General features: G+C 40.8%; 1 protein-coding gene across 13 annotated transcripts in view; it reads right to left on the reverse strand.

The window, feature by feature from the left end:
- CAMK2D (calcium/calmodulin dependent protein kinase II delta) overlaps positions 1 to 23,666 on the reverse strand; it is a 163,017-nt gene that overhangs the window by 40,664 nt on the left and 98,687 nt on the right. For 11 of the 13 annotated variants that reach the window (XM_059826970.1, XM_059826966.1, XM_059826961.1 and 8 more), the window contains exons 5-11: positions 19,365 to 19,430; positions 16,686 to 16,758; positions 10,730 to 10,832; positions 4,520 to 4,603; positions 3,430 to 3,524; positions 1,624 to 1,746; positions 502 to 585 (exon numbers count right to left, since the gene is read on the reverse strand). In XM_059826970.1, the coding sequence (XP_059682953.1) occupies positions 502 to 585; positions 1,624 to 1,746; positions 3,430 to 3,524; positions 4,520 to 4,603; positions 10,730 to 10,832; positions 16,686 to 16,758; positions 19,365 to 19,430 (628 nt within the window). Of the gene's footprint in view, positions 1 to 501; positions 586 to 1,623; positions 1,747 to 3,429; positions 3,525 to 4,519; positions 4,604 to 10,729; positions 10,833 to 15,631; positions 15,705 to 16,685; positions 16,759 to 19,364; positions 19,431 to 23,666 lie in introns of all 13 variants that reach the window. The other 2 variants (XM_059826972.1, XM_059826964.1) reach the window with 1 other exon arrangement.

Genomic DNA, 23,666 nt, shown 5'->3' on the forward strand with positions numbered 1-23,666 from the left:
AAATATTTACCAATTGCGAGTACGTAATGCACAAACCATGAGTACTCACAGGCACAGTAATTGTCAGCAAAATACACAGCTGAATATGAAATAGACTTCACTAATGTGCTTACATTCTTTTTTAGGTAGGAAGAGGAGTTTATTTCTAATGTGCTAATTAGAAAAGTTCACATCTGCAAAGTTATCCTGTCAGGTCAGGAGAAAACAAAGGATAATCTAAAAGAATAGCCTTAAGGATTTTCCTTCAATGAAATATTTTAATGTGTAATGATTGTTATTATTTTTAATCCAACCAAATTATGCTATATTCTAGTCACTTCTGTTAAAAAGTTCAAGATCCTCATGGTCAAAAGGTGATCATCTATCTAATAGTTCATTTAAGCATAATAGTCAAGAAAAAAATTGCTTAGGGACCATTTGTTTTACACATGGAACACGAGCCAACGTACTTTCATCTTTCCAAAATGAGCTACTCATCCTTGCAGAAATTTTCATTCTTACCTTTAGTTTTCTTCTTGCATTGAATTTCTTCAAGCAATCTACAGTCTCTTGTCTGTGCATCATAGAGGCAACAGTAGAACGTTGCTAAGAGAAGAAGGAAAGAATCATTTGAACGCACCCAGCCAGACATCTAGCATTTTATTTACTCTACAACATGCATATTACAACCCACATGGTCCAAAACTTAGGCCTTTAATTTCTACCCTGTCTGTCTATCCCTTTGTGCAGGTTTCTACACATTAGGGAAACTTCCAAACGAACAAAACCACGGTCTCATTTTACTCGGCCTTTCCCATGTGTAAAGTCCTCTTGAAAGAAACAGGGACTAAGAAAACCACAAAATCTTAGAACTTGGGTAAGGCAGTATAATAATTGAAGTAATATACTGAATTATGATTTTGGAAAATACGTTTTAAAACAAGAAGCAAACTTCTCTTTACCATTAGCGATATCAGGTGAGATACAGCAGCAGGAAGTATTTCTGAGAAAATTCAGCAGTACCTGCGTTTTTCCCTGTAACTCAACTTGCATCACAATTTTAAAGGCAAGATAATGCAGCCTACTGGAATGAATAAAGAGTTGGGAACGAGCTATATGTCCCCCTATGACCTTCAAAGTATCAGCCCAGACTACCTGCAAAGTCAAAGTGTAGAATGTACTGAGAATTGGAAAGTACTCCTGGATCCACGAACAGACAGGCAGCCTCTGCCACCTGCAAATTGACTTTTTCAAAGCCCCTTAATTTCCTGCCTTTACATTTCAGGCTTATCATAATGGTTACAGAGAAATGAAGATGTAAAGCATTACCTAACTGAAAATTACATTTTTGTACATTTTTTTTTTCTCTGATAACTTAAAATAATGCTCTAATTTTGGAACTTCTGCACCACAAAGTCAAGGCAAAGGAGTTCATTTCTGCAAAAAACTTAGCCTCAGGCTGAGACCTCAATATACGACACTATTGACTGTATCTGTATAATTACAATTTTTCATTCCCCTAGTTAAATAGCTGCACGAGTAGGGACAAAAACTATCCTCTAAACACCTTCACTACATGCTGAAGTAAACCACAAGCTGATTTGTCTGCCAAATTGTCCTGTTAAATCTGTGGAAATTACTTACACAGATCCATGGATGCTTTAGTGCTTCTGATGCTGTGATACGTTTTGCTGGGTTGATGGTAAGCATTTTATTGATAAGGTCTTTTGCTTCAGGAGTCACTGTATCCCATTCTGGTGAGGGAAACTTAAGAAAAAATACGGATGTGTACATTATCTTGTATGATCTCTACACAATTTTACCTAAGGATTTTTATTGATACCATTTCTGTAATATTAATTGCTAGCATAACTTACCAGTTTTATGGGGAAAAAAACAGTTTGCCACAATTAGAAAAGTTTGAATTAGCCAGTTTTATAAATACTGTTTTTCTCCTTTAATACTTTGACTTTTTATTTATTTGGTTCAAATGCACAGCATTTATGTATTTACAATAACATGATGCCAACTGAAATTCATAGCATAAAATAACAACAGCAGACCGAATAACAAATTCCAGCCATCTGAGACGCATACGGTCATACAGCACTTAATACAGTCCTAGTTTCTTTTTTAATAAAGACAAAAATATTAAGCATTACTACTCAAACTTCTTGTTTGCTTCCTTTCAATGTAAACCTTAATGCTAACTGTATGGTTGTGGCATATAAACCTAACTAGTTATGAACTCACTCCTCCCTGCTCAGCAAAGTATTTATACATGCACTCAAAGCATCTGCTCAAATGGAAATGGAATGAAAAAAACCCCATGTCTTAAACTATGATTACTTGTTCACTAGGAAGAAGACTTCACAGACCATAAGTTAATTTTCACTAAAAGGCCATAGCGTAACAGCTCTCTTTTCAGTCATCACTCTCCAGGACTGGATTCGAGTAAGAACTTAAAAATTATAACGTTCTGTCTTTTCCTCTTCATCCTTCACAAATGAATTAAATTTGAGCACCAACAGCCTTCTGTCTGTTTAATTTAATATAGATGATGTTGCAACATTCATAATGTCACCAAATCATCAGTTCTTACTTAGCAACAGTCGTAATGCTTTTTGTTGGAATACACAGTTAACGAAACTATTCCTTTTGAAAAGCTCTGTGGCAGCTTGTATTTCCAAAAGTGGGCAATGCAACAGCATCAAGGTGTACGTTTAGGAAGCTTAAGACTTCTTAAAAACAATTTAGAATAACTGATTGGTTGAAGTGATAAACCCCACCCCAAGGAAAAACACAGGCCCTTCGGAGTTCACAGAGGTCTGAACAGGCTTGTGAGGATAACATAAGCTTGCATGATTTACAGAATGATAGAATCGTCAAGGTTGGAAAAGACCTGTAAGATCATCAAGTCCAACCGCCAACCCAACCCCACCATGCCCACTAAACCGTATCCCGCAGTGCCACGTCCACACGTTCCTTGAACACCTCCAGCGATGGTGACTCCACCACCTTCCTGGGCAGCCTGTTCCGATGCTTCAGCGCTCTCTCCGTAAAGAAATTTTTCCTAATATCCAGCCTGAACCTCCCCTGGTGCAACTCGCGGCCATTTCCTCTTGTCCTGTCACTTGTCCCTTGGGAGAAGAGACCAACACCCACCTCACCACAACCCCCTTTCAGGTAATTGTAGAGAGTGATAAGGTCTCAAGGACCAGACAATGAAAGCTTGGAGCCATGGGGAAAACAGATTTAAATTAGCATAGGATGTTCCCATCCCAATAAGGTTCATGTTACTAAAGTGACATTTACTATATGGCGTGGCTCATAAAGATAACCAATACCAAAAAAAATTAGGAAGTAATTCTAATTTCACTTTTCGCTCTAGAAAACTCCTATTTAGAGGTACAATTACAAAAAATTGAATAGACAGAGAATGGTACGTACATCGTAAGCACCAGCCTTGATCTGCTGGTAAAGTCTGTGCTGGTCTTCATCCCAGAAAGGAGGATATCCCACCAGGAGGATATACAGAATGACACCTGCAGAAAATTCACAGTAGTATTAAGTGATCTCAAGAAATAAACACCAGAAATTCATTTCACACCTGACAAACATATAAAACAAACAGCTCAACAGTATTATCCCAGCTACTGGAAAACACTGCCTAGTCATACTGGAGAAAATGGTAAATGCAGGGCTCACAAGATAACCTTCTATATGCAGCGTGTGGGCAATAATGAGTATCTGACACAACATCAGATCAGGAACACTGAAAACGTCTGGCTAGCTGGAGAAATAATTTTCAATGATCCTGGGTGTTCTAGGAAAATGCATTTTTTAACCTCTGGTTTTACCATGGCTTGTACTGGTGTCTCTAAGATTGTGTTTTAACTAATCTCATGCCAAGAAAATTTGGGCAACTCAATTTATCTGTATAAATATACGGTCAATAGGCATGAAAAAGTCCATCTGCTAGTCTTACAGACATGATTCACTATGACTAAAGAAAAGTGCTTTCATAAATACAACCAAGTAACTGTGGGCAGGAGTAAAATAAGGAAACCACCAATTGTTCTCAGCTAGGTAGCTGCCACTTGCCGGTACCTTAAAGTACACTGTTTCAAGAAGTGGATGATAAAGTAATTGCCCTGTACTCCAGTTCACAAAACATTGAGTTTCACAGTTTAAAACTGCAGTTCTAGTATACTGGTCAGATCAGATTTTAGGCTGCTTGTGAACCAAAACTAAGGCCCAGCTCACAGTACGAATTGTTGCGTTTTCTAACAGGTTAGGCATCATACACCTGCAGCTATTTTTTTAACACTTTGTAGAAGCGTGTTGTGTGGACATGGCCAACAATGCCGTGATAACACACCTTCACAAATAATAAGAATTTAAAAAAAAAAATGAAGCTGGTAGAATAACAGAAGATCCGATGACCTCTTCTAAAATTTAATACTGATGTATTCTGGATATCTCTCCCTCAAAATACTTTACGGTGGACTGAACATCATCTTTGAGAATAATTTCTTACCACATGCCCACATATCCACAGGTTTTCCATAAGGATCTTTTCGTAACACCTCTGGAGAAAGGTATCCTGGAGTACCAGCAAAGCCTGTCAAAAAGCAAGGCAACCATTCTCAAAAGCTGTATGCGTTCCGCAAAAATCAAGTGATTCTCATCTCAGCCCACAAGACACAGGACATTATTTCCCAAGCCATCGACCACTAACCGCTTCATTTTGAACTTTGCTTTTTATGGCAAATCACCTAGAAGTAACAATAGTGGGAACGCTTGCGCAGACTTGGCACATCCCCTTCTGCCACCGTGTCCGGTAGAGTCCAGAGGAGAGCAAAATGCCGTCTGGTTGCCCTTCTACACTAGCACTCCCGATTCAACAGTGGTGTCACGGATCTGGTGACGGTGCAACAGGGGAAGATTTTCGGAAAGATGACAAGATCGCTGACGAAATGTTATTCATGACTTCTGCATATAGCGAGACACCCAGTAGTGAGGTGCAAATACATTTGGCTCAGGGTCAAGGTCGAAAAGGTCAGTAGAGCAGGAGGAGTGTGGGAAACATTATCTGAGTGATCCCCTTGGAGATACAGAAAGAAAATGCCAAAGACTGTTCCTGGGGCTTTTTTTTTTAATCATTAGCCTAATTTAGTCTAATTTTAAAATAGCCTCAAACTATAAAAATTAAGACTGTAAACATGACTTGCATGGGATTCCTGGGAATCCATCAGCTGTCAGCTGTGAAGACTGTTATCACAGAGTACTTCCACTGACATCTATGGGGAACTAATTAACAAAACAGAGGGGCAGCTAAGCTACAGTATCGTAACTATAAGGAGCAATTAAAGAGCTCTGTTCAGTCTTACGGGGGGACAGATGTCTGAGTAAACAACATCTAGGGCTAGATTTAAGAAAAGCTTACGGATGGAGAGATCTCTCATTGAGAAGAAGAAAAGAAAGTAAAAACACTGTTCAAATTTCTTCACACAGAAATGGAAACTCAATTCAGCCAATGCCAGATGGTGGCAAAGTAAATGTTCAGAGATGTTCAGGATTAGCTTTCACAAGAGCATAACTGGCGATTACTTTGTATGGAGACCACCAACTTAGGGCTCAGCCTTGGTACAGCCTTTGCTGTTCGTATTTCACACAGCTACTTCTAATACGATTTTTCCACTGTGAAACTCATTTCTGTGAAGTCATTCCACTTCCGCAAACCTCCTCACAGAAGTTCACAAAAAGTAACCTAGCCTTTAAACTTTCTATGTTCTTCATTCTTTATTCATTATCCGCAGTGCAGCCTTCTCTTAGGAGAAATGCAAAATGTAGGTATAAACGTAGACTTTCCTTAGGAGACTGTAACTGATAAAACTTAATGACCAATAACATTCTGTACATGTCAGCACGGCTGTTCTTTGAAGCATGTCTGCCTGGAATAAATGCTTGGGCATTCTGGAAAGGTGAGAATTTGGTGGCTTTCATGAAGGACCGCATGTCATTTCTGAAATACCCCACTGGATTCCACAAAACTTATGAGAGGCGGTGATAATGTATAAAGCGTACGGTTAGAGAAAAAGGAAGCCTTTGCCCTGCAGCTGGCAATCGTTTTAGGGTGGGAGGAGGAAGTGAAGGAACACATTCTGTATATTCTACTGAGAATACAGCTACAATATTTTCATGAAAAATAAGCTTGTTTTTTGCAGTCTCCTGATGTGAGAGCTATGAATTGTTAGAGAGTACTATCATACAGGAAACACATCTGAAGCTCCTTTGAGCAGCTGAAAAATATATGTTCTAAGTAGCTTTAAATAGAGTGATGTTTTATATCTCTTCTTGGCTGCAGTGCTCTACATCAATATTTTTGTTCATTTTAAAGGGGAAGTAAAGTTGTCTCGACTTTCAAACTTACCACAGCTCCATCAACATTACTATGCATCACTTGAAAATAAACTTTAAAGCAAAAATAAATATAGTACTTAGCTAACTTTCTCTCTTGACGAAGATACAGAATGGGTCTAAACAGAAGTAACTGGTGTGGTTTTAGTACACAAAACCTGTTTAAAGCAGCCAACACAGAAGAGTACACACTCATGATTTCAGCGAAAAAGAAAAAACGTACTGAAATTGTTATTTACCAGGTAATTCTATAACTGGTCAGAGGGATCCCAATACGAGTGTGTATTTTTCAGAAAACTATTGCTAACAGTAGTAATTACTTTAGCTAAAACAACTTGCAAAGCTGGAAAACGTTTTTGACTGTACGGTGTCTAGAAAAGACTGCATCACCTTATACTCCTATGATCGTATGATTTAAATAAGTATCCAGAGACCCAAGACAAATGAGTGTTTTGTTGAGTTCAGCGGTGCATGGGTACATGAGATGGCACATTACTCAGCCTAAAGAGCTTACAGTCTCAAAACCCTCTTATGCAAAGATTACACATATACTTCGTAAGTGTAAGTACGTCTCGAGTCAAACCTGGACTGAAGGTTAACTATAATTCCACAACATATATTTAAATTAATGCAGAGAGATGCATCTTAAACACACAGCAGAATCTCTTCTTACTGCTCTAAGATCTGCCCTCTGCTTTCATCGCCCTCCTGCTAGACTTACGGCCTCTCAGCACCACTTGTGCAAGGATTCCAAAATAAAATGGCAGAATAAACCGTGTTGTTTATTTATTTTATATATCTTATGTTATATTATATATATTATATATATTTTATATGTATATTTTATATATATTTATCACTGTTTAAACAAACAGTGGAAGTTGTACATCTTTGCTAATATACCTCCCTTTGACTCGAGAATAAAAATTCAAACGAGCAGTCTGGTGAGACGGTAAGGAGAAGGTGGCTGCAAGGGGCAAGAGCAAGCAGCTGAGAGTAAGTACAGGGCAGCCGCCTTCTCCTCCCGCCCAGCTGGATCCGACAGACTAACTGTGTACAACCTGAATTTAACGCAACTAGCAATCTCATTCAGTGAAGCTGCTCAGATGACTCAAGTGGTGCATGTTTTAGTCCTAGCTGCAGGGCTGGATTTAATTTAAGATGAGACTCAATTTGAGATGCAACTAGGACTAAATCCAGCTCCCAGTGAGTTAACTGCACTGACTTCAGCGAGGGGCAACGAGCGATGCGCCTGGGTGAACCAGCGGAGCCCGCCTGGCACTTCCCCAGAACATTAAACACCTGCTAGCAGGGGGGGCTGTTTCAACTAAACCCCCGAAGGTTTCCTACAAACAGGGAAGGAACAGGTTTCTTTTGCAAACATGCAAACCAGGAAAGTATCCCATTGTATCCGAAACACCCAGAGCTCTAGCCAGTTTCCTGCTGAGGCATAGCCATGGTTTCAGCAGAAAAGCGATCATCACACCAGAGGACTACTCCCAAAAAAAACCAGAAAGAAAAAAAAAAAAAAGAAAAACATACTGATGCAGAGCTATAATTAGAATCAGAGCACACCATGAGTCACGAAGTGCTGCAGAATCCAGTGGAAAGCAGAAAAAACTTCTGGAAGGAAGGAAGAAAAAGTTCAAAACGTCGAGCACATCGGGGTTCATGTTTTGCCTTGTTGAAGCAGTCATAAGAAGATGAAGGCAGGCACTCGGACCACTACTGAGAGGTTTTGCAGAGGAAGTGCCAGAAAAGGTACAGAACCCACTAGTCTTACCAAATACCACAAATGAAAAGAAGGAGCCACAGTAGACTACTTTCTTTCTATTACCTTGCTGCCAGCTTACATCTTCCCCACATATGTATCTTGAAGACATCCTGTTCAATCTCCTTTCTACCAAGTTCAGCATGGCAGTCCTCATGACGCTACGAGTCTAAACCAAGCACTTCACAAGAACCACATGACCAAAAAATAAAGTGCAAGATTTTACAGGGAACTGCAACCTCCTGTGCATCATCTGCATCCACACAGATGTATCACCTAGAGAAAATATCCCTGAAGTTGAGTTCATTCTGCTGATTTTTTTCTTGAGATGCTTCCTGTTTCCCTGATGGTTTTGTCATTATAACAAACCACTTGTGTTTTGTCTTATTTCTATTCCACTCCTTTTGTACTGGTCTATTTGTTAATGTGCAAGAGCAATCTCCTCTGTCTTTTGTGGATTATTGAAATCCATTTATATAAAGGCTGGGATTTAAAACAACAGGCTAGCTTATAAAGCTACCAACATATGTCCAACGGTCCTGCCGGTGCACCCACATGTAGTTATACCCTCGCTTTCAAACACTCAATCTTTCAACCCACTGCCTGCACAAAATCCTTTGTGCTTTTATTCTAAGCTTTGGCAGCAAGCTCACAATCACTTTATTCAATTTTAAACTGCACTTTCTAACTGCTGTAAGTGAGAATAGGTAGCTGCTATAAATATTTTAGTCTGTGGGTTTTTCCTCCTGGGATTTACAATAAATTTTGTCCTGTGCTTCACATCTGTTCCAAGAGGGTGGTATGCGAGATAGAGGCATCACATTTGTATATGTCCTGTTATTTAAAATGACCAGTATTCAGTCTTTTTCACTCTTTTCCTTTGGACATCTGTTAACTGTAACCAACAATCTGCAGTTAGCAATGTTCTTGTTTCAATTAACAAAAAAAAAGGAATAGTTGAGTGGAACTGGAGAGACACGCATAATATTTAACTCACTACCCCCCATCCTCTTGTCATAACCTGAAGTGGAGCTTTGTACAGGACCCATAAGATACATTTCCAGGTATGGATTCTGGAGACCTGGTTTACACCGTCAGTTGCCACCTTCAGTAGGGCGGACACCCTCCCTTTCCAACATTTCATGAGCAGGTCTGAAGCACAGAATGTGCTCTCTTTTGGCGGTCACAGGCACACACGGAGTTTGCGTCCGCATTCCCATACATCTTTGTCACGTTCACCATCAAGCAAACATACTCTTGATCCCTTTGAGATGAAGATAATGTTTTCAAAATCACTGAAGTGGCTGAGAAACTCCAGTCCCAACTTCGGAAGATGTTTGTAAGCTGTGGATAGGCAACCCTTTCCAGACTTGTGCAAGGTTCCAGATGCTTTTCATCACCATTTACCTTCCCGGGTTTATGCTCTCCATGATCTACTATATGAGCTGCTTATATATTAATGATTGTACATTTTTAATAAGCCAGCTTGTTTTGACCTCAGTGGGTCAAAGAAGAGTTTTATGAACAGCTTTACTTGCAGATGTGAAGGGGCAGTCACCTCTAGGACAGCAATATAAACAGCTGGGACATAGCAACATCTGGATGTGGATGACTGTCTACAGTCTCAGGTACTCACCCCCCTTTTTTTTTTCCTGTTCAAGTCATGTTCCAAAGTGCTTCAGAATAAAATTTTCAGGTATTTCCAGCTGACATAAAACTGTTCAGGCAAAATGTTTAGACAACTGGGCAGGTACGCTCAGCAGTATTGACCTACAGTCTTACTCCTCAGTCACCCAAGCACCTGACTGGAAACCTCCCATCTCCCCTCCCAGGCTCTACATCCATATTTCCTTCCTCTGGATACGCAGGGGAAAGGTGGGGAGAAGGGGTTTGTATGCACCTGAGTCAAACTTACAGGCTGACAAAGGCTAGGACAAGCAAGGAATCAAGAACCCTAAGTTTCAGGGTCAAGAAACGTCAATGGCACTTAGACTACATGCAAAAGGGACACGTGTAAAGCTGTATTTACTAGAAGCATGAATTTAAAAACCCTCTCCCTCCATCCCACCCCGTACCAGTACTGCTGTGCTGGCGAGATCCCCAGTATGAAGACAGTTGTGCCAACAGAAGAGACCTTTGCCAATTTATTCTGTGTCGTTTGGTAAGGTGATTTACCTTTGCTAGTGAAGAGGAGGTTATGAGGCAGAGCCACTTCTTGCCTAAGCGAGCTCTGAGATTTGGAAACGTAGCCACGAAGTGTTAGGGGATTTTTGTTTGGTTTTTTTTTCCTTGGTTTTTTTATTTTAATTTTTTAAACAATTAAGGTCTGGTGCCAAGCTCTGTTTAATTCGGTGAGAATTACAGGTAACATTCTTCCTGGAGAAAAAGGTCTAAAGTGTAGCCAGCTGTAGAGGCTGAACTATGAACAAAATACCCCTTAAAGCTACACGTCACACAGCTGCATGTTTCACACTAGGGTGAGAGCTGGGTGGTTTGGGAGGCTTAACGGCAAAGCTGAATAAATGGTGAGAAAAAAAAATAAAAATATTTACTTACCAAACCAAGCCTGTTGTTCTCCTTGGACTTCTATAGCCAATCCAAAGTCCGCCAGTTTTACTGCTGCTCCCTTGGATTTGCTAGCTAAAAGTAAGTTCTCAGGCTTTATTCAGAAAGAGAAAAAAATTGAGATGAAAAGATAAGTAAATGCATTTCAGACAGGTTTTCATTTTTTTTAGTTACGGTAGTCTGGAAAAGAACAAATACGTAGAGGAGTGAAAAAGAGAAAAAAACCCATGCGTTTTCTCCACGAAATGGCAAAAACTGCACTTTCCATTCCTACGTGGAAAGAACCACCAGGCCTGCAAACAGCCTTCGTGATCCCATGACAGCAAGACTAAGGACAGCGTGCAGATCTACTACAGAAGGAGGTCGGCCAGAATGGTTGTATGGAACTGCGACACCTGTTTGCGTGATAGGACAACTCAGAGACTCCTAAGAGCTCCCTACTGGAAAAATGCTGCAGAAAAACCCCAAAAGACACATATTCTTTGATTACCTGTCTAACCTATGCAGTTTGCAGGATTAGGCATCTATAACTGTCAAACAGAAATATGTTTGGCATGACAGCCTAACAATAACAGACGTATTATTATATTTGTATTTAGAGGGCAGGTGTATTTACATTGCAAATCTTTCAGCAAAAACAGGCCCACGTTTGTGCTTGCAGAGAACCTATTACAAATAACAATATAAGTTTGCAAAAGTTCCCACTTTGCTTTTTTTTTAGGGTACGTTGGTCACACCTGAAATCAAATGCTATAGTGCACTCGCTCAATTAAAAAAGGATTTGAACATCACAATGGGGTTCATTCTACTGTTCATACTGTGTCCTTTTAACTTTGTTTAGCAAATACATCAAATGCAAATTGTCCAAAGATAATTTTGTTCTATGAACCTTAATGTTTTTTTTTTTAAAAAAACAACTTACAAAATACTGTAGAATTCAGCAGATTATTTCAGAGAACTGTGACCTCTATAGTATTTTCTTGCCATTTCTTTCTTTTCTATCTCCGTTACTTTTAAGAGAGGTTTTATTCTACGTTTACATAATAACAAAACCTCCCTTTCAAGGGTATTGCTGTGACTTTTCCAGAAGCATTTTTTGTAGTGATCTATCACATGGGAATTCACTATATCCAGTCTGGCGCTGGGGACCCAATCCTGCAAACTCTTAAAACGCGTATTTCATTTTAAACCCAGCAGCAATTATATAGGCTTCCAAGGGACTATTTATGCGATTACAGTTAATCCCATGCAGGTACTGAACCTGGAAACAATTAAGATCATAAGCTTCTTTCAGCAAAGGCTATCTTTAATACATCTGTCAAGTATCCAGCAAAATATGCATGAGCCTAATTAAGACCTCAACTACTGTGATACTTCTACTAATTAACAACACAACTGGCCCTGACAAACTCTTTAGTCTAACGGTGTTTTTTTCCCTCTCACCAAGCTGTAAAGGAACGTTTTTTCAGCAATTTATAAGCACAGTTCTCTCACTCATCCCTTTGTTGCTATGTCATAGAAAAGACAGTACTGAAAACCGTTCATCAGGAGTTACTTGATGAATCTTCAGTTTCCACATTTTTAACAGTTGAGATTAAGGTCTCTCAGAATAAAATATAAACTTTATATTCACTTAAATTGTCAGTAACCACTTCAACTACATTACACCAAAGACTGACTGAATAGCTGAGGACTCTTCCCTAGTTTCATCAACACTGATTGAAGCAAGGTCACACTGCTCGTCATTTAACTACACGAATTTCAACATACAGTCACATAGTTCTTGAGGGTTTCCTATCAGAGTGAGAGAAGTTCACAGTAATTACTTCCTGGAATGCACTTCTTATATAAAGCTCTTAAAGCAATGGATGATCCTATGTGGTTGTGACCTTCAGCAAGCCAAAAGCAGCGGCAGGCCTCACCCTCTTGGTTGAAACACCAGCACTAACCTACCAAGCGCATACCACTTCGCAACACGTGATCCCATTCAAAATAGTAGTTTTGTGTTTTCTGCTGCTGGGGTTTTTTTTGGTTGTTTTTTTTTTTCTTCCCCTTGGGATTTTTTGTTTTTTTTTTTAATTCCATTACATGTCTTTACTTTGCCAATCAAAGCGCTCTGCAGAAATACCATTGCCACAGGTGAGTGTGTTTCAACAGAAGCTGAAGCAGATTTCCAAATGTACTCCTATGCCAAAGGCAACAGCCTTTTGGGTCATGTTGTGCGGGACTATGCGCTTAAACAACATGCAGCTGTCATTTCAGGGTGACGAGAGGCATACTAGGTAATTATCATGCATTAACTTAGAATGACTGCAATTACTGGGAAAACATTAACAGCCCAGCGTGGGCCACTCAGGACTCGTACGTTGGATTCAATAGTGTCACCTTGCGTTACTGGCAGGCTGGCTGCAGTCAAGCATGGAGAATGGCAGTGTTAACTACTAAAATGACTTACAAATAAATTAACATGATTTATGCCTTATTTTTCCAAAGGTCTTTAATTCTTAGCGATCAAGTACTTATGCCTCTGTGTGTTCTTCCTTAAATATAACTAGAGCGTCCGCTTTTTGGGGGGAACGCAAGACGGTCGTAATCATAGTTTCACAAAAGCACCAGTGCTGCCAACTGCCGAGAACTGGAACTCCTACGCGGAAGTGCACTTGAACCATCTGTTAAAGACCGACTGCCGCTAACAGGTTAATTTTTTCTGCATCTCGGATCCATCACCATGCTGACTTATACCAAGGATTACAAACAGAGCAGCAAGAAGCACTTCTGCAGGTCGTTAGAGGCTGCGAAAGCTCCTCTCCGTTTGCTACTAAATTACGCTAAAAGGAAAGTGAAATAAAATGAGATTGTCCAAAATCTCCTCCTCTCGTTGCCCTCCCCACCCAAAATGCGCCAGCAAATTGTGGCCTGAGTTACTGGAAAAAAACCCCATCAAGTTTCGCAGTTTAAGGATCCATGCCAGGCCAGGACCATCTTCTGCATGTCCTGTCGTTCTGGTCTTGGGCCTCGGCAGCTTCTCTTCGGTACCGAGAGCTCTGCTGGGATTTCACCACAGTCCTTCATGTCACTCTTTGGGTTTTTTCTTTTGCCACAAAGCAGTAACTGAAGAAGGATGGTTTTCTGCTTCTTGAAGTTTTCATTCCGTTCAGAAACGAAACTGGGTACTACAGCTTGACAGAAACATGTTCTTCTCACACTGTTTTTCCAATTCATCTTGGATTTGCCAGAGTAAGAAATCCACACATGGTTTGGAGCACGGAACAGCTGGATTTAATGCATTTCCAAAGAAAAAGCGATTTTGTGAGAACGTATGAAAAGTACTAGAAAGCATTCCTTATTCTGTCAGCTTGCATGGCTTCAACCCTTTTTTTCAATTCCTTCTCACGCTAGAAGCATAGCACTGCATGCACGGTGAGGACGGGAATCGCGGCAGCAGCTGGACAAATCTGACATCCTTTGATTTAAACTCGGTCCACGTTATCCGCCTGCCATGCAAGATTTATGGATTGGATAGAGACTCGTCGGTCTCCTGGTGTACAACCGTGACACAGGAAAATCCAGAAGCGCGAAACGGGTAGAGAATTTTGTGTGCATGTCTTGGAAATCCATCACGCTCTCTGAGCTTTCAGAGCGTAACCCTTTATGTTCCCACAGGACAATAATAGAGACTTTATAAATTCAGACAGCGACTATAACCGTTGTCTATTTGGGAGCAAAGGATGGCAAGAAAAGATGACGGCATTCTGATTCCAACGTTACTACTAATGATAACCACTAGAAAACTCCTATCCTGGGAAGAAAATTCCTGCTCCCCGTAACTCATGTGGGAAGGAAAGTAAGAGACAAAGAAGCTGTGCCAGAAGGAACTGGCGTGTTTCGCTGCCTTAGCCCACATGCCATTTTTTCTCTGCCTTTGTAAAGGATCTGATATTTCAGACAGTGCACTTCCATTTGATTTCGAAATAAACCATCTCCTTTTACTTGAGGATCTGGAAGCCCGAGTGCCCAAATGAAGTCCTCTCCCTTAGCCACCAGGCTAGTTTACTACCAGCTTTGAGACAGACTTGTCTCTCTGAGCTTCCCGGGAAAAGAAAATGATCTTCACTCGTTTCTTTCCATGCCAACATGCTTTAAATGCAGAGAGCATTTCTGCAGCAGACGTCTCCAGCCGTTTGGATATGTACATGGTTGAGGAAGAGGCGATGCTCTTCTCAACACAAGAGCTTTCTTGCTGAAGCTTCTATCCCAACGCTACCGTTTGTCCGGAAGGAACTCGACTCTTCGGGTGATCACGGTGAGAACGCTGCAGAAATTGCCGCTTTCTAAAGACGTTCTGTGGCCCAGCCATCGTCTGGAGGGGAGGGAGGTCTTTGTGCCAGCAATCTCATAGCAGCTGGCCCTGTGTCACTAAAATGCGTGACATGCAAACGCTAGCGTGCTTCCCAGAAGCACTCCAAGTTACACTGATGAGAGATGGCAAGTTCGCCCCGCGCCCTGCCCCAAAAGCTCTGGATGACAGGGAGGAAGGTCGTGTATTCAACGAATACACTGAACGCTTGAAAAGCAGCTACTGTTCTCCCTGGTATGGACAAGAGGTGCCAGCAGGCTCCGAGGGCTGTCTTCACAGCCCGGATCTGGAGAGCTAGGTATCGCCAAGCCTTGAGCGGGTTTTCTCCAGCGAACGCTAGCGGTTCGTTCTCGCGCACAGGTGACGCGAAGTTGCGAAGTTACAAACCAACAAAAAGGAGAAACAAAAAGCGGTTTAGGCTGCCCCTGGCCGAGGCTCCGTGTCGCTGGGGTTTGCTGCTCTCCGCCGTGGCGGGGCGGGGGGGGAGCAGGCAGCGGCTCCGGCTGGGGAGGGCTCGGCGGGGCAGCAGCACTCACCTTGAGGTCGCGATGGACCACGCCCATCTGATGGCAGTGCAGCACGGCCTCCAGGATCTGCTGAATGCAATGACTGCATGCAAACACCAGGGGCGCCGGTTAGTTCCAAGCGTGCGCTCGCCGCCCGCACGCCCGCAGCCAGGCGGCGGCGCGGGGAACGGCGGCGGCGCGGGGAACGGCGGCGGGGCCGGGCGGGTGCCGCGCTCCCCGCTGCCCGCTCCGCTCCGCGCCGCGCCCCGCCGCGCCCCGCGCCGCCCAGAGCACGACGGCCTCAGGCACCGCCTCGGAGACGCGCTTCGGGTGGGCTGCGGTTGTTCGCCTTTAATTTAGCGTTTTGGGTTTGGTTCGGTTGGTTTTCTTTTTTTATTTTTTTAAACTGGAATTTTTGGAAGGCAAATTGTCGGCAAAGCGCACGAATTTTGCCAATGATTCATCGACGAGGTCGCACTTGGCATCCTCGGCGCTCTTCCCCCCCCGTCCTTACCAAGAGCGCTCTCGGAGGCGTTGGCAACCGTAGCGGCCACAGGGGCAAGAAAAAAGCCCCGCTCCAAACGAGGTGTTTTAGGTAAATTATTAACTTCTGGCGGTCCAATTTGCTGGGCAATTAGCATCACTTGCCTGAGGGTTCGTCATACTCTAACGCAGCAGCGTGCGACCGGCAGTTCTGCTACCGCAACCCCGGGTCTCAGAACAGAAGTGGCGTTTAAATCTGCAAGCTGACATACATCACAGCCAAAGTTCACCTCCATGGGCGTACACAGCGATACACGGACAGCCTTAATAGAATACCAGACACGTTCGACAGCATGGGATAAATCCAGCGCCTTGGAAGGAGACAAGTGTTTTTGGCAACCATTCCCCCTTTTGCCATGATGTATATTAGGCCTGTAGACTTGCAAACTGGAAAGAGGCGTCATGCATTATTTGTTCGTCTAGTTTTGAGGGTGAGTAGGATAGGCAAGGGAACTCGCAAGACAACCCACCCTCTGCCCCTACCCAGCGGAAAAAAAACCCCAAAACTCTTATATCCAATTGATGGGCACCAGATACTGACCTTCAGGTCTCTGTGAACTATGCCATTTAGATGACAATGATTAACACTTTCTAGAATCTGCTGTATACAATGACTGCAAAGATACAAGGGCAGAATGGAAGGGAGAACATTTTAAAGGCACATAATCACATTAAATACAAAATAAAATAAAACTTTAAAAAAAATATAAAGAACAAAAACAATTTTACACCTCCTGACAAGTATTGATTGCACACTGAACTGGAACACAACAGTGTTGAACGTAGAGGTATTTCCAGCTCTAACGCATCCAAAAAACAGAGCAAAACAAAAAAAACAAACCCCAAAACCAATCCAAAAAAGACGTTTAACATGGAACATGAGACACCTATGAGACAGAATCACTAGATGGCATTTTCATTCAGCAGTATGGAAGCTTTTTCCAGTTTCCAAAAACTGCTATAAGAAAAACTAAGTGGAGGCAATAAACCAATTAGTCATATGTTTTGGTTTCTTAAAATTTTTTACAGTGAAGTTAACATTGCAAGTGCTGAAACAAGAAGATGCTCAGAAATGAAATGATATACAGAAAACAAATGAAACAAAAAAAGTCAAAAGCTAAGGAAAAGCAAAACATTTCTCATTTTGAACCTAATCGTTTCTTAAAAACTACCAGTAGAATAAAGCCAAGTCATTCAAAAAAGTGGCATGCATTTTCATTTAAAATATCGTCAAGCACTAGTTTAGTTAGCAGTCACTCATGAAATGGAAATCCACGTAAAAAATGTAGACAAATGTTTTATTTTGGTGCTTTAAGTAATTTAATTAGCACCTATTTTTCCATGCCCAGGTTTGCAAGTTTTGGCCAGCCTACGATGCCAAAAAGCACAACTAAAGTATTCATCTTTTGGAGCACCGGAACTTTTTCAGATGTTTTTCGGCACCACAAGAGCTTGTAATTTTTTTTTTTTTTTAAGATATCCTTGTGGCAGAAGCCAGTGACTGTAAGTAATACATAGCAGTTAAGGGCCAAGGATTTGATACTGCTCATCCAAAATGTTTTGACCATGGAATTCAGAAGGAATGGTCATAAATCAGTAACTGGAGCCCAAGCCCGAAAACCCTTTCTTACACAAGTAGTTAATGACTCACTGAACTGGACTGCTTGTATGAGTAAAGACTACTTGCGTGAGTAAGGGCTTGCAGGAGCAGACCAGTATTACAGTCCCAGCATATGCATCTATAAAGTCCATTAACTATATAACTAGAGGGATACACACACAGGCACTATATATATAGATATATATATACACACACACATGAATATATATATAAAAATATATAAAAATACCGAGATGCATGATAACTAGATATTTCACTTATTTGGTCACGTTTTTACTGAATATATAAAATGCATATATATATCATATATATACATATATGCACAGCCCCGTCCAATATGTCATAATTCTAGAACAGAAAAAAAATCATTGCAATTTTTCCTTTTAAATCGCAAGTATCTTAAAAACACACAATGACACCATATGCTGGCCTTTGGCATCAATATTAGAAATTTTGCTTGAATCACAGCAGGCAAAAAATCATTCAAAAATTTTTTAAACATAGATCCTCTCCTTCTACCCCACCTAAATTACTAATTTTGTTTTCTCTTCTACGGTGTGTTTTGCTATGTGTTGTTCCACATTTAAATGCTTAAGGTAATGATGCTTCTACCATTCCTACAAAAATTAGTAAGAGCAATAAGCAGTGGAAGCTTCCTAATATTCAGAGTAACTTCTTGTTTGTTCATTATTATCCTACAACTGTTGTTAGGAACACTTAATGCTTTCTGGTCGTCTGCCAATTAATTCCAAATGTAAAGGAATAACTGAAAATTATATGTACTAAATACAATGGTGGTGTGTGACTATGAACACACAAAAACATGAGAATTCTTTAAATTTACTTTGAGATAAATTTTCTGTGAAGAGTGCAGTGGAAGAACATATTTTCTTTAAAGTAATTGACCACAATGTTTAAGATCCATAATTGTATGAGAATATTTAAGATTTATTATTATATGAAGACAAACAGATTCTGAGATGGAAAAATGTCCCTGATACTTTATGTCAGCATGCAAATTATGATAATCGTCAACTTACTCTTCAAGTTTTTCAACAAGCACTTGCAGAAAATTGCTAGAGATTTCATATTTGAGCTCAGACTATGAGATGCACAGTATAATTGCTGATTGATGAAACACAACAAAAATGTTTAAATATGAAAAGGAAATTAGTACTTCTGGACTGAGAACAAAAACGATATTTAATGTAAAATTCTTTCAAGACCAACATATATTTCAAACTTTGATCAGCAAATGTAAGAATCCCTAGATGAGATAGCTGAAATGTTATGTCCAGTTTGCAGAGGAGAAAACTGGGTAAGATTTTAACAACTTCTCAGATTTACAAAGATTTTAACAAACTGAGATCCAATTTCAGCTTTTTCAGATCAGCAGACATCAAGACTTCATACGAGTTCTCCACCACACAGTCCTGAGCTCAAAACGCCAAACTCTGCCCTTCCAAGTCTAAGAGAACTCCGGCAGAAATCCTGGAGTCTCACAGACCATGCTAGTGAAACTGATGCCAAACACCATGAGATATTCAAGTAACTACCCTAGAACTACTGAAGGCAACATTAGAAAAACAGATGACTTACCTGGCATCTGCTTCACTATAATACTCTCTTGCAACTATATCTTCAAACAATTCACCTCCAGTGACTCTGTTAGAAAAAGCAAGATGGGAAAAGAGATTTCAGAAGTGAAAAGGTGCATCGTAAATTAACTTGACAGGCAGAAGTCAGAGAGGAATAACTGAAATACTTGTACGGAAATGCAAGAGGTCTTGACCAGCAAGGTGAAGGAACTGAAGTGGAAGGTTTGTCCATCCGAATCATACATGAATAAAAAGGATGTGGTGGAAAAGCAATCATAACTGGAAAATAAAAGCAAAGAGCAGCAGCTTATTGGGCAAGATGCCATACATCAGTTAAGGCTGTCAAGGGGAAGCAGTAAAACTACAAGAATAAAGGGAACTGACCAGCAAGGAAAATTGTGGCTGAAGCTCAGAACCGTTCAGGATAAACTGAGAACTGCAACATAAGACAGATGTAAGAAAGGCAACTACGATAATGCTGAAAGGGGAAAAGGGTCTTTAAGTGTAGGTCAAAACACAACAGAGGTGCACCCATGTGCCAGAGTGGCTTGCTTTTTGTGCTTTTGCTGGGAAGAGTATTACTGAGTTGGAAGGCGAGTATCGGTAGAAGCAGAGTACCTTAACCAGTTTAAGGGCAGATTTTCTTCCTAGAAAATTTGCAGTTATCTTTGCCAAGAAAGTAGGAATAGTTTAGTGAAAGTGCCACTTAAAATAATTTAAGAGGCATTAATAGTACAAGGGAAGAACTGTATAACCCAGAGGACCAGTAACAGAAGCAACTGTGCATGGTTGCACACTTAGGATTTCATTGTACAACCAGTGGCTTAATAGTAGGAAGCGGTTAAAAACCCGTGTTGTTATAACCCAAAGATGACAGTACAGAATGAGTCACTAGCAGGATGCTGCCACAGTCTTGGAACGCATTTGAAAGAGGGTGACAGCAATCTCCTTACATACAGCAGTAAAATCCCTCCTCGTATCGTACACAGTTCTGGTCACTCACATTCAGCAAAGGGAATTGAAACAGCAGTATAAGCAGAAAATTGCTACTAGGCTATCCACTCACTCATCATATCTTCTCAGAGAAGCAAAGTCAGTTTAGCTTGGCAAAAGAAAGCTTAAGAGGGATGAAAATAAATACTGAAGACAAAGAGCATAAACCGTGCTCCCCATAGAGGAGAGTTGCAAGGGACAATATTGGTACAATAATAAGCATGTAATACCTGTGAATAAATATAGAGTTAAAATCAGGAGAAGTTTTCTAACAATCATAAAACTAGTGTAATTAAACAGTGTTTGGTAAAGTAACTGAGACAGGTGCTCTGTTTTTAAGATGAAGATTGACGAGCTTTTAAATAAAATCATAAAACGTGGCTGCCCGTGTCGACGAGAGAGTGGACTCAAAGAAACAGGAAGACCTTTCCTGTACTATAACATTTCTCTTTTATGGAATACACTGGCATACTTTCACAGCTAAATGCAAATCTTCCTATATTCAGGTGCTGTACTGAATGGCTGAAAACAGATGTAAGCCTTGAAAACGCACACGATGTGGAGTACCCAAGTCCACAGCCTCAGCAGATGGGATGCACGCGTTAGTCCGATTCCTGCTTTCCAAAACCTTGATCCTACTGATATACCAACATAAATAATTTCCAGATGGGAGATCAATGTTTGTATTTCAGTACTGTTTATAAGCGTAGTGAATTTTCATATAGCACATCATATTCTCAATAAATTCCCAAACGTAAAAGCCAGAGTGGGCTACAAGATGCTTAAAGATTAAGATGCTTAAAAGTCTATACTACAATGAATACAATTACTATTGAATACAATTAAGTTTAATAGGATTAGAAAATTAAAAGTGAGGATACTTGCAGTCTTCAGAACCGTAACATTTGTCTGCAAATTGCTGTACTAACAGTTTGTTGCAGGTCCCAGTTATTCAGTCGCATTAGATGATGACAGAAATGACCTGCTCAACCAGCAGCGTAGTTCCTTTCTTCGAGAAGGCCAGTTAAAGAACTTTATTTTCATGTTTCCATTTACATTTGGGCTACATCATTCTTTTTCTGAGTTTACACCTTACTGACTTTGAAAGTAATCACTTCCAGGTAATGGAATGCGATGGTATTTTGTACAAAAGCCTGCAATAAAATCTGAAGGAGGTAGAATAGCTGGTTGCCTCATTTGTATTCTCTTTTTCTTTTTGTCTTCTACCTTCCAGAAACTGGCTTTGGTTGCTGTAACACAAAATGTTTGATTGATGCATATTTTGACAGTCTTTGATACCTCCTTTTTGCATATGTATTTGTCTACCACAGTTCTGGTAAAGAGGAATAATTCTCACTTTGTGATGAATGAAAAAACAAAGCATCCTTTGATCTTACGCTTCCCTAAAACACTCATTTTTGATCCAAGCCAAAAAAGAAAAGAAAAAGCTTTTGTCATCAGAGTGTGCTTCACTGGGAGAGAACACCAAGCTGACGCTTGTTCTTCTCACGCACGGAGGAAAGAGGGGGATATGCATTCTTATTTGCTGACACTAAACATTTGCTTGGCATTCATAACCATTGTTAAATAATGAAAAAATAAAAGCAAGAACAGAGCAGGTGAATTTCACCGACAACCGAACAAGCAGTCAACAACTCCCACGCTCTGTCACTCTGAAGGATACATTAGGAATAATTCTCAGAAGGCAGCTAAATGGCCATAATGAAGGAAGGTAGCACAGGGGACTAAGAGAGGCCAGAACTCACCTGCATCTTCTGAGCCCCTGACTATGAGAAAATCGTTACAGCCATGTTAGTGGCCTTCGCTCATGGAGTGTGCATGAGCAGTGGGCCCTTGCGGCAAAAAACGTCAACGGCATCAGGCTACAGAACAGCCAGCAGGTTGGAGGACGCGATTCTTCCCTTGCGTTTGGCACTCGTGAGATCACACCTGGAGTACCATGTCCCCTTTTGGGCTTCCCACTACATGAAAGACATTGACATAATGAACTGTGTCTAATGGAGGGCCACCAAGATGGTTAGAGTTGGAGGCACGCGGGAGGCTGAGATAATTGGGTTCGGTCACTGTTAAGACGGGAAGGCTCAGGGGAGATCTCATTGCTGTCTACGACTCTCTAATGGGTGGATACGCAAGACAGCATGAAAGGCAACAGACAAGCGGAAACACCGGAAATACCAAATAGATATAAGGGTTTTTCTTCCTTTATTATTATTGTAATTATTTACTACACACTTCTTGCTCAAAGAGGTTGTGGAATTTCCGTCCTTGAAGATGTTCCAACCTTGACAAATCCCTGAGCAACCTGATTCAATTGGACCTTGATCGAGAAGGGGGTTAGACCAGATAACCTCTAGGGACCCTTACCAACCTATGTTATTCACTGATGTTATAAATAAAGAACAGAGCAGTTACCCAATAAATAAAAATACAGTTTCATACCAAAGTGGCTACAAAGCATTCTACTCCTTATTAGATGCCATTTTGCTAGGTGGATTTTTTCCCCCTGTATCTTCAGTTATGAAACATGATGGCTAGGGAAGGACCTGAGATATCTATCACGAATACATGCTACAGGCATAGAAAAGGTCCTTAGTTATGAGGTTCTCCTTGCCTAGCGAAGGCTAGGACCTGAAACGACAGTGTGATGTACCCTTTGGCGAATGCATGGCTCTGTGCTACTGCTCTGTTACCAGTAAGAGCACCGGACTGCGCTACACGGAGAGGTGTGCTGAAATCAGAACTCCGGAGGTTTTGCTGATCAACAGAAATACTTAGGCTGATCTCCAAAATCAAATTACAGAACAAAATTAAAATAGAGAACTTATCTATAGTTTGACTGCTGCTTCTGTTAAATGTGTTTTTTTTTTTTCCCCCCGGGCTAAAATAATGACAAACTGATACATTATACCATTCAGGTGGGATGGGAATCATACACAGATTGTAGTCTGTATACTTAAATTAGAAGGCAACTACCAGCATACTTAGATCTACAAATATATCCAGGTAAGCTATACACAATACAAGTGAAGTCTGTAAAGCAGAGGGGAAAAAGTAAAAAAAAGAAACCCCACAAACACCTTTGGTCCTTCACTATAAGGCTACAGGAACAGCTGCCAAGCTACCTTCTTCCCACAAGAGTAAAATGGGAAGTAAATGGATCTCAGTGCCTTTCTGATACAGATATATTGTCGACTTCAGTGAGGTCCTATTTCATGACAGGCCATTCGTGATATGAGCGCTAGTAACTTGCAGGGTACGAATTAAAAGCCACTGGTTCTCACAAATCATT

This window comes from Gavia stellata, chromosome 19 (assembly GCF_030936135.1).
Source record: "Gavia stellata isolate bGavSte3 chromosome 19, bGavSte3.hap2, whole genome shotgun sequence".
Classification (NCBI taxonomy): Eukaryota; Metazoa; Chordata; class Aves; order Gaviiformes; family Gaviidae; genus Gavia; species Gavia stellata.